Source organism: Typha angustifolia, chromosome 12 (genome assembly GCF_048772165.1).
Source record: "Typha angustifolia cultivar Huaian chromosome 12, ASM4877216v1, whole genome shotgun sequence".
In the NCBI taxonomy this organism is placed as follows: Eukaryota; Viridiplantae; Streptophyta; class Magnoliopsida; order Poales; family Typhaceae; genus Typha; species Typha angustifolia.
The window spans coordinates 7,401,521-7,421,505 of record NC_133250.1 but is presented as its reverse complement, the minus strand read 5'-3'; the positions used below and the strand labels follow the sequence as shown (position 1 = coordinate 7,421,505).

The 19,985-nt window shown below is 34.6% G+C and overlaps 1 protein-coding gene across 1 annotated transcript; it reads right to left on the bottom strand.

Moving 5' to 3' along the window:
- Positions 1 to 1,665: 1,665 nt before the first annotated feature.
- On the bottom strand, positions 1,666 to 4,827 carry LOC140772247 (putative receptor protein kinase ZmPK1). Its single transcript, XM_073114224.1, has one exon. The coding sequence runs from the start codon at positions 4,221 to 4,223 to the stop codon at positions 1,815 to 1,817; it is 2,409 nt and encodes an 802-aa protein (XP_072970325.1). The 5' UTR covers positions 4,224 to 4,827; the 3' UTR covers positions 1,666 to 1,814.
- Between the last annotated feature and the right edge of the window lie 15,158 nt (positions 4,828 to 19,985).

Genomic DNA, 19,985 nt, shown 5'->3' with positions numbered 1-19,985 from the left:
ATAACTCCACTGCCCTTTCTTTTCTGAAGAACTTAGAGAAATCCCAAATATAATTTTGAATCAGAAATGTACCATTGGAGGTACAATTTGAATCCACATGGATGAAATGGAGGTAACTTTTAAGAAAGAGTATACTTAGATTATCCATTAATGGCCCAAATCTAAGTCTATTTAAAGTTTTGGGGGATGATCCTTGAATGATAAGGTTGGGATACATTTTGAGGATGATTCGCTATTTTTTAAAGACAGAACTCAAAATCAAAATAATTAACTTCTGTTTTTTAATGAAATTAAACATAATAATAATCAATTAGAATAAATTGTAATTAAGAGACAATAAATTTTACATGAAAAATCCTTCAATATGTGAGAAAAATTACAGGAATTAACTCTATCCTAAAATCTCCACTATCAACAAAGATAAAGCTTATAAGAAAAAGGACAAAAGTAACTTTTTTTAAGTACCTTATTTTGCTTTGGATATATTTTAATTAAAAAAAAGGACATAGTTGTTACTTTTATCTAACTTAATATTAGGGGTAGCAAGACTCAATAACCCGACATGATAACCTGGCTGTTAATTGAATTTAGGTTTAGATTAATCAGGTTCAGATCATAAATAGGTCAAACTTGTCTAACTCGATTATTAATCGGTCGTGTTCGAGTTTATACCTCTAACCCACTTAACCCGTTTAAGTAAACGGGTCGGGTAGGTCGGGTCGACCTACCAACCCCCTACACACATACATATATATTCTAAATTTTTAATTTGACCCTAAAGTTAATATCCATCATAAAGTAGCTAGAAGGGTGTTTATGCAAAAACAATGGGTTTATAAGGGTATTCACTTAAATAGGAAATTTAGAGGGTATAAAAGCAAATGAGGACCTTTTGAGGGGTATACATGCAAAATATTCCTAAAAAAGAAAAGGTTAAAACCCTCATCTCTTCCTCCCCGCCTCTCTTCTCTCTGGATCATTTCGTCATCAACCCTTCCTTCAACTTGCGCTCGGTCTGGGTTTCTTCCTTTCTTACTCTCCCATGCCTTCCTCCGATACAAAGGCGGCTACGACGACGTCCTCTCCGGTAGTAAATGGCGGAAAGAGGCGTAAACTCGGACAACCCCTCATTCAGATGCCTCACTAGAAGTAAACATTGCTGCATTTGTCCCTAGAATCTTTTCTCAGTTCGTAGAAATGATGTCTACCTATCCTTCTTTTTAATTGTCAAATACTGTGAGCAGTAACTTTATTAGATGCTTGTGTTCTTAATTCATTAATTTAGGACTGGTGGTCGAACATGTTTACGATCTGTAGGTTTACTAATATTCTAATTCTTAAGAATTCCTTGTTATAACAATAGACCATCAACATCTTAATGGAGAAGTTCGAAATATGGCATACTTGTATTGTGCTAGCGGTGGTGAAATTACTATTTGGAAAAGCGACACATGTCCTGAGTGCTGTTACAGGAATCGAGTTACTGGAGCTTCAATGTTTTATTGTAACTTCTTGTAATGAGTGGAGATTTCTAACTGTCATGGTGTGTATCTTTAGATCGTAATAGATTATTTCATTATGCCCTAGATTTTCATGCTTTCGGAACATAACATTGCACATTCTGGCCTCTGCCGAGTTCATGGCTCAACTTTCATACATTCAATATGAGAAAAATAATATTTTTAATTATTCATATACAGGCTTACATTGCACAAATGAGGAAGTCTAATTATTCATATTTTTCTTGCATTGATAAGGTGGACAACAAACATGTAGTTGCCTACATAAGCTAACATGTTTGATTCATGTACAGATCACATTGAATAGGCTGGATGGTGATCTTGTTCCTCACATGCCATAAGAGCTTTGACTATTTCATCCATCGATGGCCTATTGCTTCTTTCTTCTTCTAGACAGGAGATTGATATCCTTACCATTGCCTCTGCCTGCTTGTGATTGATCTGTCCCCGTAGTCTGGCATCTACGATATCTGTCATCGACAAGATCTCTCCGCTGGAAAATACTTGCTTTACCTCCTTGATAAAACCCCTGATATCCATCTGTTTTCCGTTCTCTGTCATCCAGCTGAAAATCCTTCTTCCAGTCACTATCTCTAGGAGCACAACTCCGTAACTATAGACATCTACCTTTGCAGTGATTGGCAAGTTTAGTGCCCATTCTGGAGCCATGTATCCCATTGTTCCTCTTATTTTAGAGAAGTTAAAACCTGAACCATCTCTTTTGGATAGTTTTGCCAGTCCAAAATCTGCTATCTTGGCTTCGAAATCTCTGGTCAGGAGTATGTTCTCAGGCTTTACATCACAGTGAATGACCCACTCAAGGCATTCATGATGGAGATAAGCCAGTCCTTTTGCTGTGCCCAGTGCAATACTGAACCTTTGCTGCCATCCAAGTGATCTATCATTATTATTGCTATCAAAGAGGTACTTGTCCAATGACTCGTTTTCCACGTACTCATAGACCAAGAGCCTGTGCTGACCTTCTGAGCAAAATCCCCACATTCTAACCAAATTCATGTGGTTGATATTACCAATCACACTCACTTCTGCCCAGAATTCTTCCTCTCCTTGCGTCACATCTGTAAGCTTCTTCACTGCCACCACTTTCTTGTCCTCCAATACTCCCCTATAGACAGCACCAGAGCCACCTCTTCCAAGCTCTTCCTTGAACTTTGCTGTCGCTTCCTTTAGCTCTCTATACGTAAACCTTCTGAATTGATTTGATATCATCTTGTATCCTTCTTCCACCGACTTGGGTGTGCGATTCTTCCTGAAAAGGAACCACCAGCCTGTTATGATAAAGAGCAGCTCCAGACCTCCCAGCACTGATGCAAACACATAGAGGTATGGCCACTTTGTGGTGTTTCTGTTCTTCCCATACAAATCCACTGATCCTACTACAATTTCAGTACTAACATGGCTGCAGGTGAGGCCAGATTGTGTGGAGACCAAGGAGGATGCTGAGACATTGACATGATTGGGTAGTCTAAGATAAGTGCTTCCTGGGAAATTTGGTGACTTGTAGCCATTGAATAGTGAGCCCTTTGGGAAGCAGACACCAGTTCCTGTCAACCGATACCCAAAACCCATGCACGAGCAGTTCTGTAAGCAAAGCTTTTTACATGATTCAAATGAAATAGGCGAGGCGAAAGCCAAATCAAACCCATAAAAATCTGTTTGAGGGAGCTCTATGAACTTTGATTGCTCTGGTGGTTGGTTGCAATTGGTGGTGAAGTTAGGCTTGCAACCTTTGCTCCAATCACCAGGATTGCTCATCTCATAGCCCGGAGGACAAAAACACCTGAGCTTTGGCGAGTACTCACAGATACCATTTTTACCGCAAATCCCATGCACGTTACACTGTTGTATTATAGCTTCCCAGGTAATGATCCAACTTCCATTTGACTCATTCAAGCTATACATTCTGAGGATGCCGTCATAATCCATGGTCAGCCTCCGTTTGATCCTGGAACCTGAATCAGAAGCTCGAACATCCAGCCCGTCACTCGAGAGAAACCGGCCAGTGTCATCGAGAACTGCGATCCTGGTGCTGTTGTAGTTGGTCCGACCATTCTGGTACACAGTGTAATCTGTGCTAGGCCAGTAGATGCTTGAGATCTCGGGACCATCATACATAAGTCGGAGGATATTATCATTGTCGAAGTAAAGGTTATAGTAGCCCGACCCAAGAGCACCCTTGGCGATCGGCGAGATCAGTCTCTTACCTTTGGTTAGTGGCTGGGAGGGGAGCAATGTGTCTGTCAGTGAGGCAAAACTCTCCCATACTATTTTACCACCTCTGTCCTTCAATACGAGGTTTCCGGTGTTGAGGAGCTCTGCCATAGAGACACCGGTATAGCTAGTGTTTGCATTCCAGACAGTCGATCCATCGACGTCAGTGAGGACCAAGTTGCCATCTTTGAGCAGTGAGATCTCTGAGGCACGGCCGTTCACCGGTGAGTCACGGTTTGCAGTCCAGACGACAGCTTTATCCGTGGCATTTGTGAACCAGATGGAGAAGCTGTAGGCGTTTGTGCCGACCTGGTAGAATCCACAAGAGAAGGCCTTGTCTGGTGAGATGAGGAAGTCCTGATCATGTTGTTCTACCCTCAGGGATGAGCCCCTTCTCAAAGTGGCTTGAGATGCTGCAGAGGAGCATAGGAAGAAGGAGATAAGGATTAAAGAGAGGATTGAGCTTCTCATCTCTAAATTAAGGCTACAAACAGAGAGATATCTTGGTGGGTCTATTGGTTTTCTGGACTTCTTCTCCAATACTTGTGATTTTATCCGTATTTCCGATGAGTAGGATCTCAATCATAGGACGCATCATCCCCATCCAAGATGAAAAGGAAACAAAACGGTGACCAGATCATCTGCAGCCGCAATTGCAGGAACTTGCTGCAGTCTTACCGCCAACGAATCTGGCAACTAAGCAAAGGCTGCCAAGTACCCAAATGCAGGAATTTCTCGCACTAGGTTCCTGCTTCAAGGGGCGAAGTTTAGATAAGATATACAATCCTATCTCTCTCTTGCTTCGTCAATGAGTCGATAAGGATGCCTTCGTCAAAAGATGGGTGGTTGTGCGTGCATCCTCTGACTTAGTTGCCATGCAATTGTGGGAACTGAACGACTACGAAGTAGGAGAAGAGAAAAAGGACAAGAAAAAGAAAGAAAAAGGTTTGAACGGTAGGTATTTGGGCAATTGATTGCAGGAATTGGAAGAACGCAATTGGCTTTCAATTGTGACGCCTTCTTTATGGATGTTTCGACTTGGATTACATAAATAATTTTTCTGACATAATTACACTTAAATCTTGTTATTTATTTTTCATGACATATTTAACTCTCTCTCTCTCTCTCTCTCTCTCTTAGTTATTTGTTATATTTTTTGATTAAAACTTAATACATTTTAGAGAAAAGAAAGCACAAAGTTGAGGGTAAAATGATTCGCTTGTGAGTTTTTTTTTATAATTTAAGAGTGGTCTGTAATTATTTATACTTTTAAAATTATTTATCTATCACAGTTGACTGTATGCTGATTCGGCGAACGGTTTTTGGCCCCAGATTTAGAATTCTTTGGTCAAGTCTGCCAGCAAATTCCCATTGTTATTTAACGTGGTGCGTACCAGCATGGCAAATTTTTTAATGCCTGTTTGGTGGGTTTTAAAATTAGAATTAGAATAAAACGAGGATTTATTGGAGTAAAAGAGTATTTTAAATCTAATTTTTGAGTTTCGATGTAAGAAATGGTAAGTGTTGAAGTAAATATATGGGGGGTGTAAGATGGTATTTGGTTGTGATAGTAAGAATAAGGAATTAAAGTGATCTAAGTTGACCTTATTATCTTTTTCCTAGTTGAATATAAATAGGCATTTGTTATTATTATTATTATTATTATTATTTCTTTTGAGGAAGATAGTGTAATTTTTATTTTACAACTTTTATACTATATTTTCATGATTTTTTAAACAATTCTTGGCAAAATATAATTTAACTTAATTTATCCTAATTTATAGAATATGGATACTATTAGAAGTAACACCACAAATGGACATCCCATGTTATAATATTTTCTCACTCTAAGAATATTAAAATATATTATTAAATATATTTACTCATACCATATTATTTAACATGAATCTAAATCACAATATATCACTATATTAGAATATATTACCAAGAGGGCGAATAAATTATTTGAGTTTTGGAATGAACGGATGAATTACTCTAAAAAAATTTTATTTCAATTATAAATTACATATAAATTATTATTTTATTTTACAATTATTATATTATCTTCTCATGATTATTTTTATAATTCTTGGCCAAAAAAATAATTTAACTTTCATAAATTAGCAAAATATAAAATCATAAAAAAGTGTATTTTTGAGAGTAGGTGAAGTTATTCAAAATTTTGTTAAATTGAAATGTTGGCAAATGCCCTATTTGAGAGTAGGTGAAGTTATTCCAAAATTTTAGAATAACTCTATTCCAACCAAAACAGTGAATAAGATTTTGGAATTGATGTGAATTGATGCATAACAAATGCCAAGGATCATCTCCAACTCACATCAAATCATCCTCATTATCTGTATACACAACAATATGCCATTTCTTTTCTGGGTCATTCAACAAGCCTTGCATATCAAACAAACATACCAGCTCACCAATAATTAGACCAGCATATTATCCATCAAACTTAGAAAGTCAAGGTTTTTTATTTTCTTATTTTATTGTTCATGTATATCCCTCTAATATTCTCTTATTTATATATCCCTCTAAAACACTTTGATTTTTTTGCATGGGTACCTTGAAACATTTGTTTTTACATAGATAACTAAGAAAATTAACCACTAATTAAATTTTGAACTCAAATTTAATGATAATCCTAATCTATGACATAACGACGGCCTAACGTGGAAATACAAATATATAAAAATAACTAGAAAAACAAAGAAATACAAACCCACAAGTAATAATCATATATCCTTTTTCTAGGATCAAATCAATTAGTAACAATGTTGCAAATATAAGAATCACTAATAGATCACCAACTAAATTCTATAGCTTTATCTGAAGTTTTCTATTATGCTAATACCAACGATTGATTGATTCAAGTAGTTGATCAACCGATCTCAATATTCCTTAATATAACATGTCCTATCTCAGTGATCCTCAAGACAAACACCCGCTCCAAGGAAGGACGCAATAGTAACAATCATAAATCTCCAATGAATCCCATCTCTCTAAAATCTCATGATTACCAAGAACATTTCAACAAAACTCTTTTGGTGCTCCAAATATCTTCAATCAGTGTTAACTCTCAACCTAGGGTTGTTTGATATAAAGTATAGAGAAAAAGATATTAAAAACTAATTTAAGTTGGACTAGAATTCAAACACCCTGAGTGTTTGTTCGCCTAACAGGTCATTGAAACAACCTTCCACTTATCTAGAAGGCATCTTTAACTCATTTCAAATGTTATAAAATATGTGTTACATAAAAATTCAAACCTCTTCTATAGTCATGTTCTTACATAGTATCATAAATACATCCAAATAAGTTTTTTTTTAACGCAAATTACCGGTTCAAAAAACCTAACATAAACTATTTAGGGGTTTTTACATGTATACCCCTCGAAAGCGTCTTATTTGCTTGTATACCTATCTAAATATTGTTTTTATGTGAGCCCTTCAAAACCTATTGTTTTTGTATGGATAAACTTTAAGGCAGCAATACATTCAAATCTGAAGAATTTAATAGATAAAATAACAATGATGCTCTTATTTGAGAGCAATATATCCAAATATATCAAGATTTAATTGTCGATTAATTTTCATAAGTATCTATACAAAATTTCAAGGAAAGTATACATATAAATAACAACTTTAGAAGGATATATGCATAAATAAGGGATTCTAGAGAGGTATACATGTAATTTTCTTTTATAAAATACAACTCTTTGTTTCTCTTTCCCCCTTTTCGGTGATTCTCAGTAGGTATATTTTTGTATATATATGCTAGAGATAATTACACTGAGATCCTCCCGAACAATCACTATTTTTTACATACCTCATTTGAATATTTTTTGTGACGCATAGACTCGGCCTCTGAACTATTGAAAATATCTCCTCTTCTCTTGATGTCGTAGATGGAAAAGTTAAAAAGACCAAAGTATTCACATAAGAATGTAAGAATAAATATAAGAATAAATATGTCATATGATAACTTTATGGATAGAGAACATAAAGGAAACTTAATGTAAGGGGTATTTTGGAGATTTTCAATAGAGAAAGTCTGTCATAAAAAAGTTAAGATGAGGCATATAAAAAATGGTGATAATTTAGGGGGCTTAAGTGTTATTAATCCTATACTCAACTTACTAGCAAAACCTCCCTAGTTCGTTATTTTGTGGCCGTTAGCATCTTTAACATATATACTTCTTACTAGGTAAATTAAACCTAGCGTAATCGAATGGTTGTTATTATAACTTTATCAAACCCTAAAACAAAATGTCTAGGCAGCACTCATCACTACGTCAACCCATGCAATGGACATCTCCCATACATGCCAATGATAAATATTCCTATATAGTATGCTTCTCTGAGACCGGTAGAATGTAGTTCTCATGGTTTAAGAATCTTTCTTTGCTAAAACGAGTTAATTTTGTCTTTCTTGTCTGCAAATTAATGGAGTCCATCAATTTTATAGCAAATATATACTCGTACTCCATCTGATCTGAATGAATATTTCTTGTTGGAATTTATAGGAATCATAGGCTATGAGAATTGTATCATTTGATCCATGCGTTCATGAGAGAGTAGTAGTGTTCAAAGAAAAAAAAAATTGATTCAAGAGTGTGGAACATATGAAGGTCAATGCAATGGTCTGCAATGATATATCATTGAGATGATTCATTACATGCGTATTTGTAATGCAATCTATATTAATTTGCACATTTTGTTCATCACACAATTTGCTTCAAAGAAAGGTAAAATTGAACTGCATGTCTGTAGTACCAACTAGACTTATTTTTAAACTATGGCCATCCTTACATATTTCTGAACTAATTATTCTTAACTATTATTGCAACATCGATTTCTCAAAACAAAGATTGTTCCAATATGATTATATAGATATATGTTTATATTTTGCACTCTAAATAGCTTAGTATATACTGCCATGCATAGGTAGCATTGTATGACAATTGATACAATACAAAACTAATCAATTTATCAGTAATGGTTGTAAACCAAGAATATTCTAATTACTCTTGTAGTACTTCCATATTTAAGAAGCACGCATTCGATCCTTGGACAAAGAAAGAGGAACAAGACATACAACAAAGTATCTGGACATGTACTCGACGAAATAAGGTGTTGTGTTACGTAAAGATATTAAAAAAGAATGTTGGAAATACTTATAGACATATATGTTCAGAGTAGATGAATATTCATGTATCTTATACCAGATACATGAATATATGTATAGGTATACACTAGGTTTATGCGTATTCATACATATATACAGTATGAGCTTTGTCTGTTATATATGATGACAAAAGAGAGTGTCTCTTTCCCAAAAAGAAATTAATTCAAATTCAAAATGATTACGAGCAAGACAAAACTTGAATTAATTTTTAAAAATTTGATTAGTGCGTGTATAATGTGACTGTAATAAATGAGTGGCTCAACATTTCATTGCACTACCAGCAACTCTATCTCGTCGTTACCATTGAACAGTTGCCAGGCATTGCACTTGGTCTGATGCCCACCTAGTGAGTGTCATGCTTTAATGCATTTCCTTGTATACACTTGTATGGTGTCCTCTTCTACTCTCTTGTGTTCCAAGAATAGCAAAGCAAGCTTCTCCTCCTTCCTTCCTGTACCCCTCTCCCCACAACCCTACCCTACTCATCCATGGACATCTCTACCCCTATCAACATTGTCCATTCATACCACGCTAAGGAGCGCCAGCTCTTTGCTCGCATGGTGTTTGCCCTCGGAATCGATCCATCTCGTTCCATGCTAATTATCGCCTTCTGGTTATGGCTTGAAGAGAACGGGCATGCTGACATCATCCGCCGCATAAGCTCCTTCGACGATGAGGTTGTTCTAGCCATCGCTACTGTTGGCCAGAACTTCATAGAGTCCCTTCATCTCAACCCCTTGCCAAGCCTCGATGATCAACCCTCTACTGAATCAAATTCCAACAATCACTTCCGTCAAGCAGCGATACACGGGATCAGTTACTACCTCAACAATGTCTGCCTCAAGGCCTTTGATGACATCCGAGCAAAGGCGGAGGCGGAGGCACAAAATCGTGAAGTGGAGACGCTTGTTCATCAGATGAGTCAAGCTTACCTAGACTACATGAATGTGAGTAGAGCTACTCTAAATAGTGTTAGATTGGGGCTACACCAAGCTGGTAATACATCAGTCAATTCTCATAGAGATAACATGCTTAACCTCCAAGAGATACCTTCAATTGGAGAGCATACCTCTCGCTTGACAAGAACTGCTTCTATTCAATCCTATGTACCCCATGGGGAGGGTACTAGTAGGAATACCAGCAGGAGGATTCCAAACATGATGGAAGTAGCGCATGCACTGGAATCTATCTATCCCCTGAGGGGTTTATTGAAAAATATGGGTATGCCACAACCTCTGTCTAGTGTTGATGTGCCAATGTTATATAGGGCTAGCATTGCTAATGTGGAGGAACGTCCTAATCAAAGGGCTATCCTAAATGATCATCTGACAGTAGGAGGCAACACTCTTTTACAAAATTATTTGCTGAGATCTGACATAAATTCTAGTCTTTGTCCGCGACCGCCACCGCTACCACAACTCCTCCCACGTGGCAACATTCCACGGGACGAAAGGACGTTATTCGTTACCTTCTCTAACGGCTACCCTTTAACTGAGGAAGAACTATATGAATTTTTCATGAGGTATGTTCTTTCTCTTTTCATAATTCAATATAAGTTGTTTATTGTAATGACTTGATTCACATTTGAAAGGGAGGATGTCTATTAACTTCGAAAAAGATGAGCAAGATTTGATATAAATAAAAGAAATTGTTTAACAACTGTAACTTTTATCCTAATAGCTTAATTAATATTTCAAATGGAAAAAGTTCATTAACTTGGAAGGCAGCATCTAAGATAAAACATACTTCAAGAGTATTTGACATGGTAAATATGTTCATAATAGACAAAGTTAATAGCATGTTTAGCATGATATATAACAATGCTCATCTCTAATTTGTCAATATATGTTGTATTTGATAAGTAACCAATCTTAGCTAAGTTGTCAAAATTATTAAGCATAGTTGTATTGAATCTGGGTAAACTATTAAATGGTTGAGTGAAGGAATAGGCGTATTTTAATTGATAGATGTTGCATTAAAGGATAGAATATCATCTTCATCCCTTCTTGAAATAGTAGAGTGAAGAATCTCCAGAAATTTTAAGATTAAATTTTGATATTGTTTTTCTCCTCTAGTACAAATCAATTAGGAAAGTCAAAATTTTATAGCTTGCCCTTAAATATCAAATATATAAAACTTGGGCCAAAAACATTATTATCGTCTAATGACTACTTTGAGTTATCATCTATACTAATTTTCAAGCACTATTTGCATAAATTGCTAAATTTATAGAAGTTTGAAAAATTAGTAGTTAATGAATAGATAGATTCACTTAGTACTAGAGGATAACTTTTTCTTATGAGAGATTTAGAGAAAGGTGTCAATGTGCAAGAGACTCTACCATGCCGATGGCAAGATGTAGAGAGTTAGCTTCTTCTTGCGCTAAAGCAGTTGGTTTTGTAATTCAAACCAAGATATATACTGGCATGGGTTGCAAATTATTTTGTGATTGCTAACTTATAGAGATTATAGTTGTCATGTAATGATTTAGAGTGCAAATGTTTGAAACTAGAATAGAATTCACTAGGTTATCTTTATTGTACTGTGGAAAAATGGGATAATTATATACATGTCTTTGATTATGTTTAGAAATAAAGGCAAATGTTACTTAATTATGTATCTATAGATTCAATTTTTTGTTCTTTTTGTTAGCAATTATATGACATTTAGAATTGTTCAAAAGATGCTAGGGTTTGATTATATGTACATGAAGAAAACAGTAAATGGGGTTCTATTTTTCTAAGAGAGCTTGTGTTTCAAAACTTGTTTGAAGAAATTGTACATATGTATCCCTTGAATAAGCAACCAACCAGTCTCACTAACAATTAATCATAGGATAGTGCATGTGTTTTATTTTTATATCATCATTCGAATTATTAAGTATAGTAACTATTGACTTCTAATGTGAGGGTGAGAATTATGATATAATACAATTATATAGATTATATCCTAATTTCTTTTAAGTACTTATTATAAAGTTGTAACGGGAGACGCCACTATATAATCCTTTAGCCTACATAGTGTTTTTCACATCATGAAGTGTAGCACTAAATATTTAGACATTTTGATAGTTCCTCTAGGTTACTAAGGACGTGAAATGATCGTAATTTTTTCCTTGGTTTTTGTATTATTGTTGCATTTTTGTCAAGTTAATATAATTAAATTATGAAAGTAACTGCTAGGATAGCATTATAGAATAAAAGGACTTGCTAAAAGAACTGATAAAAAAATATAGAAGGCAACAAGATAACGAAACAAAAATATCTTAATTAATTTGGAGTTTGCTTAATTCTGCTCTTTCCACTTCTTTTCCTTACTGATTATTAGTAAGAGAAAGGTAGTAGTTCTTTGTATTATTATTATTATCTTTTGCAAATTAAAGCATAAACATTGCTAATTTTCCCCTTCGGGACTTACTTACCTTATCCATCTCCGTTTTGTCCCAGCAATGGGACCTTGTGTCAACTAGATTGTGGAACTTTCATGTAAATTATGTATCAAATTTATCACTATTTGTTATATGGTAAATATCTTTATCTTCTTAAGGTGGAAAATATGGCAGACCTTCTTATATAAGTTATATCTAGAATATATATATATATATATATATATATATATATATATATATATATTGAACTATAAGCCGATGAGAAGACATTACATGATTTTAATTAGTTTAATGAAATAAAAACTGTCAATACCTATCAATTTGTGAATAACAAAGAAAAAAGATAAAAAGAAAATTCAGATCTTCTTTTTGTTCATCCTTTTGTCTAGGTATTAATATCTGCTATATGTTCTAGTACATAATTATATAATAGGAATATAGTAAAAAAGAAAAGAGTTTTTCATAGTTCATTTAACAATGCATACCACTAAGACTGACCATAAGTACTGTTGATTTCCTCTATTTGCAAAAGTTTCAATATTCACTGCAAATATAGATGTCAAGCATTTTTACATTTTATTATTCTATCCCATCCAAATGACAAGGTAGAAGAAAGTAGACAAACTTCCTGTGCCACCCCTAGGCAGTAATGCACTTCATAGTTTCGTTTATTACCTCCGTTTAGTGTTAAATAAATGAACAGACGAAACAGTAACGTATATTTAATCCTCATGTTTGAGATTGTTGATATAATTGACTTGAGATACTATAAAGAGCTGTGTAGCTCCATTTTCATGCGTATAGTTCTTAACAAGAATTCTTATGCGTTCGTGCTTCATGAAGGAAAGTTTGACCCGAGAAAGATGAGTAAAGCTTTTACTGTACCACTAACTCTTTCTATCATATGTCATAAGTAGTTACATTTACATTTATATCTACCATAAATAGGAAGACAATAACATACATATAGGAGTAAACATGAAAGTTGTGATTAAACACGAAAAACTAATCTATCTTTCATTCGTTCAATCACATAGAATTAGAGTTATAAGCATATTAAGAATATGTTTCAGGATAACTTTGTGTAGGTTTAATCTTTTAGAAGCAAAATTTCTTACATGCTTTTCGATCTAGTGGTGATTTATATCTCCCATGTTCTTATTTCCTTAGATCGTAATTAATCTAAGATACAAAATGAGTATCATTCTGATCATTGAGAATGGTAATCTCATTTAAAAATTTCGCTTGAAAATTCTTGATGCACAAGTTATGGAAGTATAGGAAGTCGACTATTGTGCCTTTTTCATTGCAGTTAAACTCTAGCCTATCAGATATTCTTAGGGTTTCGTCTTTCTTTTGCTTATCTTACTTCTTATGAAAAGCTAACCTCTTGGTTTAAGGTTAATAGTATCTATGCTTCTCAACCAGATAAGGCCACATCTAGGCATTGCAGAAATTAATGTGACAATATGCTTAGCTCCTTAATTAGTCAGATGTAGTTCCCAGTTTCTCCTGTAAAGATAGAATAACGATTCAACAAAAACTTTGTGTACTTCTGCAGTTTAGACACATCTAGTATTGTTATAATTATATCTTTTCTAATAGAATATACACACGAATGTTATGCAACCCCTCAATATAACAGGCATTACGGAGATGTGGAGCTCATAACTGTTGAGAAACCGGTGACAGAGAGGGCACCACTCTTTGCTCACGTCTCCTTCTACTCATTAGAGACAGTCCTTCAAGTCCTTGATGGGAATCGAAGAGTGAAATTCATGACCAAAGGCAGGCACTTATGGGCTCGACGCTTCATTCCAAAGAGGTTGCAGCGTCAAGTTTGATCACTAACCTAGTATAAGCCTTTCTGGCAGTAATGTTAATATACTGATTAATCGGTTTCTGCGACGAGTTTGTTCAACAACTTTCTTATGGACTTTGTTTAACACTTTCTTATCAATCGACTTTTCTCTGCATATATTTTCCTTTATTCTCCTCTTTCTAAAAGAATGCTCTTTGCACCTGCAGCTTTATATTTCTGAAATATAAATTTGGGTTTGGTGGCATGAGACACTACTGAATGTTTCTTTCAGAACTTCTGAGGATAGAATAAATAATAAATTGAGTTAAGGAGTTATATATAATTGATAATTAAGTGATTGTTATGGAATTAATATTTGTGAAGCTACATGTATAGGGTGGCTACAAATAATGTTACAAAAGATTGATAGCTAATCCACAATGTATGATTGTAAAATTTGCAAGGTTTTGCTCCAAAGAAATTACAAAATCTCGATTTCATCTATGAATATTAAGTATATAAAATGTAGTTGATAAATGACACATTTCTTGGTTATCCTTAAAATTGGCACTTATACAAAATGGTGTAAGTTTTAAATCAACCATTATTCTCGATCTACCACAATTTCTACTTCTTCTTCTTCTTCTTTTGTTTGAAAACAAAAACCAGTATTTAGTGGGCCTAAATTATGGAATACTCGACATGTTTTACACGAATGATGTAGAAATCAAAGTGCAAGTGAAGATAGAGAGGCTTCCTATTGTCTGTCTAGATTGCTAGCTACTTCCATATTTTTAACACAATTATTACAATATTAAGGAGTATATATTTTGTCAAATTCACACGTTCAATTACTGGAGAAAAGATGAGTCAAGACATCTCAATGCATTTATCGAATTTCTTTAGTATGCATTAAATGTCATGGACCAAAGAAACTCCATAGTTAATTATTGTCAACCTTTCTTTAACAGTTTTCTTCTAGAACTACAACACACTTCAATCTTTTCGAAAGCCCTAAGGGACTTCTGGAACTCGGTTTTTGGATTTGGAACATGAATTGCAAGGTTGCATGGATGAAAAAAAAATTACATCAAAAACATTACTTATGGTATCACATCTACAAGAAACTGGGTTTACTAAGATATTATTTAGTAAAAAAAAAAACTTCATTTTGTGCTTGACATTTTTGCAAACTTATGGTTTGCACCCTACATCTTTGAGCTCCATGTTTTATCTTTATTCTCATAAAACATCCCAAGGTAACTATGAGTAATTTGGAGGTTTTAAATTAATGGAAGAATATCCCATTACCCTCTTTTTTTTCTCTAAAAGAAACTCCATCTTAAAGTGGGAGAAGAATGAAGCTAGTCGATCACTAAACAACAATATATGCTTCCACGAAAGAAAAAGAATTAATAGGAAAAAAAATCAAGCACATTTTCTGTTGTGTTATAATTTGAAACAATCATTCATTGCATGTTTTGAATACATATTTTATAATACCTTCAAATATAGTTTTGAACGACCCGCAAATTTTTTTATATATAACATTTTCGTAATAGATCTATATATGATTTTACATAGTCCGTCGATAATTTTTCATAATCCAAAAAGAAATTTCTACGGATCCATATCTATTTTTAATTAATACACAAACACAGTGGAATTCGTAAGAAATACCATCCATTTGCAGAATGATATAAGAACAGTGAGAATCCATAGATACATACTATTTTAAGACTACTAATTATGGTCCAGATTCCCATTACTGGATAGCAAAATTAAGAACCATAATAAATGGGCTAACTAAAGGTTAAAAGTCCTCAAAGAAAGTTTAAATCGAAATAAGTTAAAAGGACTAAGAGATTGGGTAATGCTACATTGTCAAAATTAAGAACCAAGATAGATATGATTTAACGTGGTTGGCTATGCCTATATCCAACATCCAGGGGAATAGGAGAGAGTGTCTTCTCATTCATGCTTCTTGGCCATGAGAGCATAAATAAGTCTATTAGATACAGCAGATTGGAGAGCAAGCAATCTATGCAACCACAAGGACTCGAAATGAAATATTTTCCAACATGTCGAGGCCATAGTTCTATATTCATTTTCAGCACTTGAATGTGGCACTACATTTTACTTTTTTGGCTCTTCAACTGGTTAAGTTACCCCCAACAAATGTGTAATAACTTATGGTCAACCCTCTATCATGTAAACTTTTGGCTCTAATTTGCATCTGAAAAACCTTTGATTCTAGTGTGACCATTCTTTCTTATCCATAGACTATATCCTAAGAAGATTTTAAATATTATTGAAGAATTCTATTAACACCATTCGTATGTACAGTCTCAAGAGCATGCACAAATTAGCTAGCTAGACCAACTACATATATGATATAAGGTCTTGTAATAGTTAAACAAGTCTTTAGATATCAACTAAATAAGGCTCTCCTTCTTTGGTTGCTTTCCATAGGTCATATGTTGGAGTTCTAGTAGACTTCGCACGTACTTTTCTAGTTTCATTCAATAGATCAAGTGCATACTTTCTTTGGCTTATAAACAGGTTTTTTTTTTTTTTAATGAGCAGATTCTATCCCAAGGAAATATTTTAAAATTTCCAAATCTTTGATACCAAGCCTTTATATAGTCCTAAATTTACTGATTTCTCTACTATCATTTCCTTTAATAATATTGTCATTGACATAAATAAGAACAACAGTTAGAATTCATTGAACACGCCTATGATTAGTGTTGAGATAAGTTTTGCATATCAAGTTCAAAGAGATTGTTTAAGTCCATAGAAAGCCTTTTCTAATTTGCAAACTAAGCTCTTGGCAGATTCTTTAGGATATCCTAGTGGGTAGATCCATATATGCTTCCTCTTCTAATCCCTATGCAAGAGAGTATCTTTTAATATCCATTTGAAATAAAAGACATTTATAATTTACAACTATTGACAAAAGTACTTTAAATATGTTTATTTTTGCTATCACAGCAAAAGTTTTTTTTTTATAATCTATTCCATAAACCTAAGTAAATTTTTTTAAAAACAAGTCTAACTTTATATATTTTTGTTGTGCTATTAATGTGATGTTTGAATTTATAAATCCACTTGTATCTTGTAGTTCTTTTCCCTTTAGATAGCCTAACAATGTCTCAAGAGTAATTTTTTTTAAGAGAAAAAAGTTTCTCATTCATAACTTGTTTCCAGATAGGTACATAATTACTTCTTAAAATGTTTTAGGTTCTTTGACATTAGAGATAGAGCTAAAAAATAAGTCAAATGAGGTTTTGATATATTCTTATAGAACACATAGTTTTGGATGAGCTATATGGCTCTATGATAAGTGTAAAAGTCCTGAAATCTAGCTAGTGGTGGCGACTGATAAATAGATTGTCTAAGACTTGCTTTAGTAGGAGCCATAGAACTCTATGCTTATTGTGCCGACCCTAGCTCTACTAAGGCTTGGCGCAAGGGCTTTTCCCCTCTCTCCAAGAAGGATTTTCTTCCTCACGTTGCCGGCAAGATCTCCTCCTCCCTTTCCCTCTCTTTTTCCCTTCATCTCCCTTAAAATCTGCTATTTTTTATATCTCCATCGCTGCTCCCCACAGCCATCTCTTTGCCCCCCTCGTTGCCGTCGTGCATTGACCACACATCTGTCTCTCCACTCCCCTAGACTACTCCTAGCCACGGCCAAGCTAGCTTACTCCCTTGACCTAGCCGCCTTTAGTTTCAGCTTGCTCAATCGCTATTGCAGCCTCACCCCTTTGCGTCGCCATCCCTCTAACCATAATTGCCACTGCTCCTCACCTTACCCTCTCCCCCTGGCGTCGCTATTTATTGCCGCACACCCCCACTACGGATCCACTCCCAATCACACCCAGCCCTTGATCCGTACATTGCGCGCTTGACTACCACCAATTCGCACCGTTGCTACTCCCTCAGCCCCATCGACTTTGTCAGTGCAGAATTCCCTCTCCTTGCTAGGCCTACATTGAGGACACTAGTGACGACAGCTATTGTTGGTGCTGTCATGGTATTCTCTCTTTTTTGTCAAGATAGGCTCTGCTTGCATCCTTTTACATTTTCTACACGTTTATGTTTTAGCCATGCTTGTTGTAAGTTTTCTACACTTATGAGAGGCTGGATCTGTTGTGCAGTTGAGCTTCTCTTTAATTTTTAGGGTTTTAGTTTGTTATGCAGATTGCTCTTTTAGCTCTATTGTGGTACTAATTACGCCATATAATGCTGAATCACTTATGCATGTGCCTTCTCCTAAGCTTCTTGATGCTCCTTCTCATAGTGTTGCTTGAATTTGGCTAAGTGAGAGGCTTGTTTCTAGAACGAATGTCCTATGTTCTTTGATTTCCAGCAAAATTGTTTAGGTTATGTTCAAGGCTGATAATGTGCTTACTTGTTTGGTTAGTCTGCTTGTTAGCAAGTGTAGGGCTTATTAAAGAATTGATGTCCTATTTTCTTTCTTTATATTTTTGTATCAAGTTGTAATAATTTGCAAGATGATAATCTAAGGACTTTCTTTTTTTTTTTAAAAAAAGTAAGAGCCATAGGAATGCGGTACAAAGGGATGAACATTATCAATATTTTCTTGGACAAATAAATTTTGGTCGTGCTCAAGCAATGTTTCCTTAGCAATAACACTCCTCCTGAGGCATAGTAATGGAAGCTAGTATCATCAAGAGATTGAGTCAAATACAGTTAATGCTCAACAAAAGGCACATCACTAGATATGAATTGTTGGATAACCAAATAACCAATTTGATTGCACAAAACTCTCAAATGAGAGATGTCAATTTTTGGACTCTTAATATAAGGGCTTCAAGAGGTGACTTGTGATTAAAAGCTGACTAGGTAGTCTTATAATAAGATATGTGACAGAAAAATGCTACAGAATAAAAACTGTTTAGTGAAGTAAGAAAGTTAAATTCTAAATAATTAAGTGCATGCCCACCACCTAGGTAGATAAAACTAAATTCGAATGGCTCTTTCACTGGGCCAGTATAAATGATAGGGTTAGATTTTGTGGCCTGAGAGCCTAATGAAGCTCCTATATTTACAGAGTGCCAATATGTGAGACTACATTCAATTATTATGGATGCTATGACTATTAGAGAAGGGCTACTGACTTAGAAGAATTACTCAGTCCAAAAAGTTTGGATTGAAACAAACTCTTTATTATCAGCTAAATTCTTTAATAAAATTTACAAACCACCTTGAACAATTGAATATGTGACTGGTGACACTTTTTTTATCTCTTACACAAATTTCACAATTATAAAATCAACCAAGTATACTAAAAAGCCACCAAAACTATTAATTAACTTCTGAATATTAATTAGGTTTTGTGGCCCGACAGCCTGAGAGTCGTCCCTTTCTATCTTTTGCGTCTATTGTGTTTCGATGTTAGTGAGACTTTTTTTTTGCAACCGTGACAATTGACCAGTAAATATTTTCTTTTAAACAAAAGATTCTAAAAAAATTAAAAAGGGCCCTCTTATTTTTAATTTAAACTTGGTATGGATGTTAAAAGATAGAAATAAAAAACCAAATTGGTTTCTAAGGCAATCCATCTTTATTTCAAAAAAAGCTTTTAATCAACATTCACTGTATACTAAACTTGTCAATTGTTCTATATGTGTGTGACTGTGTGTGTGTGTGTGTGTGTGTTTGTTTATAACATTATATATGGTTTCGGATCCGGGCAGCTTGATTGCTCAAATTTCCAAAACCCAGCGCTGGTTCTCTAAACGGGTCTAATTGTAGATCCAAACCCGCATTCGTTTCTTTAAGGCCTTCAAGAAAATTTAATCCAAGCTCTTTTATATCT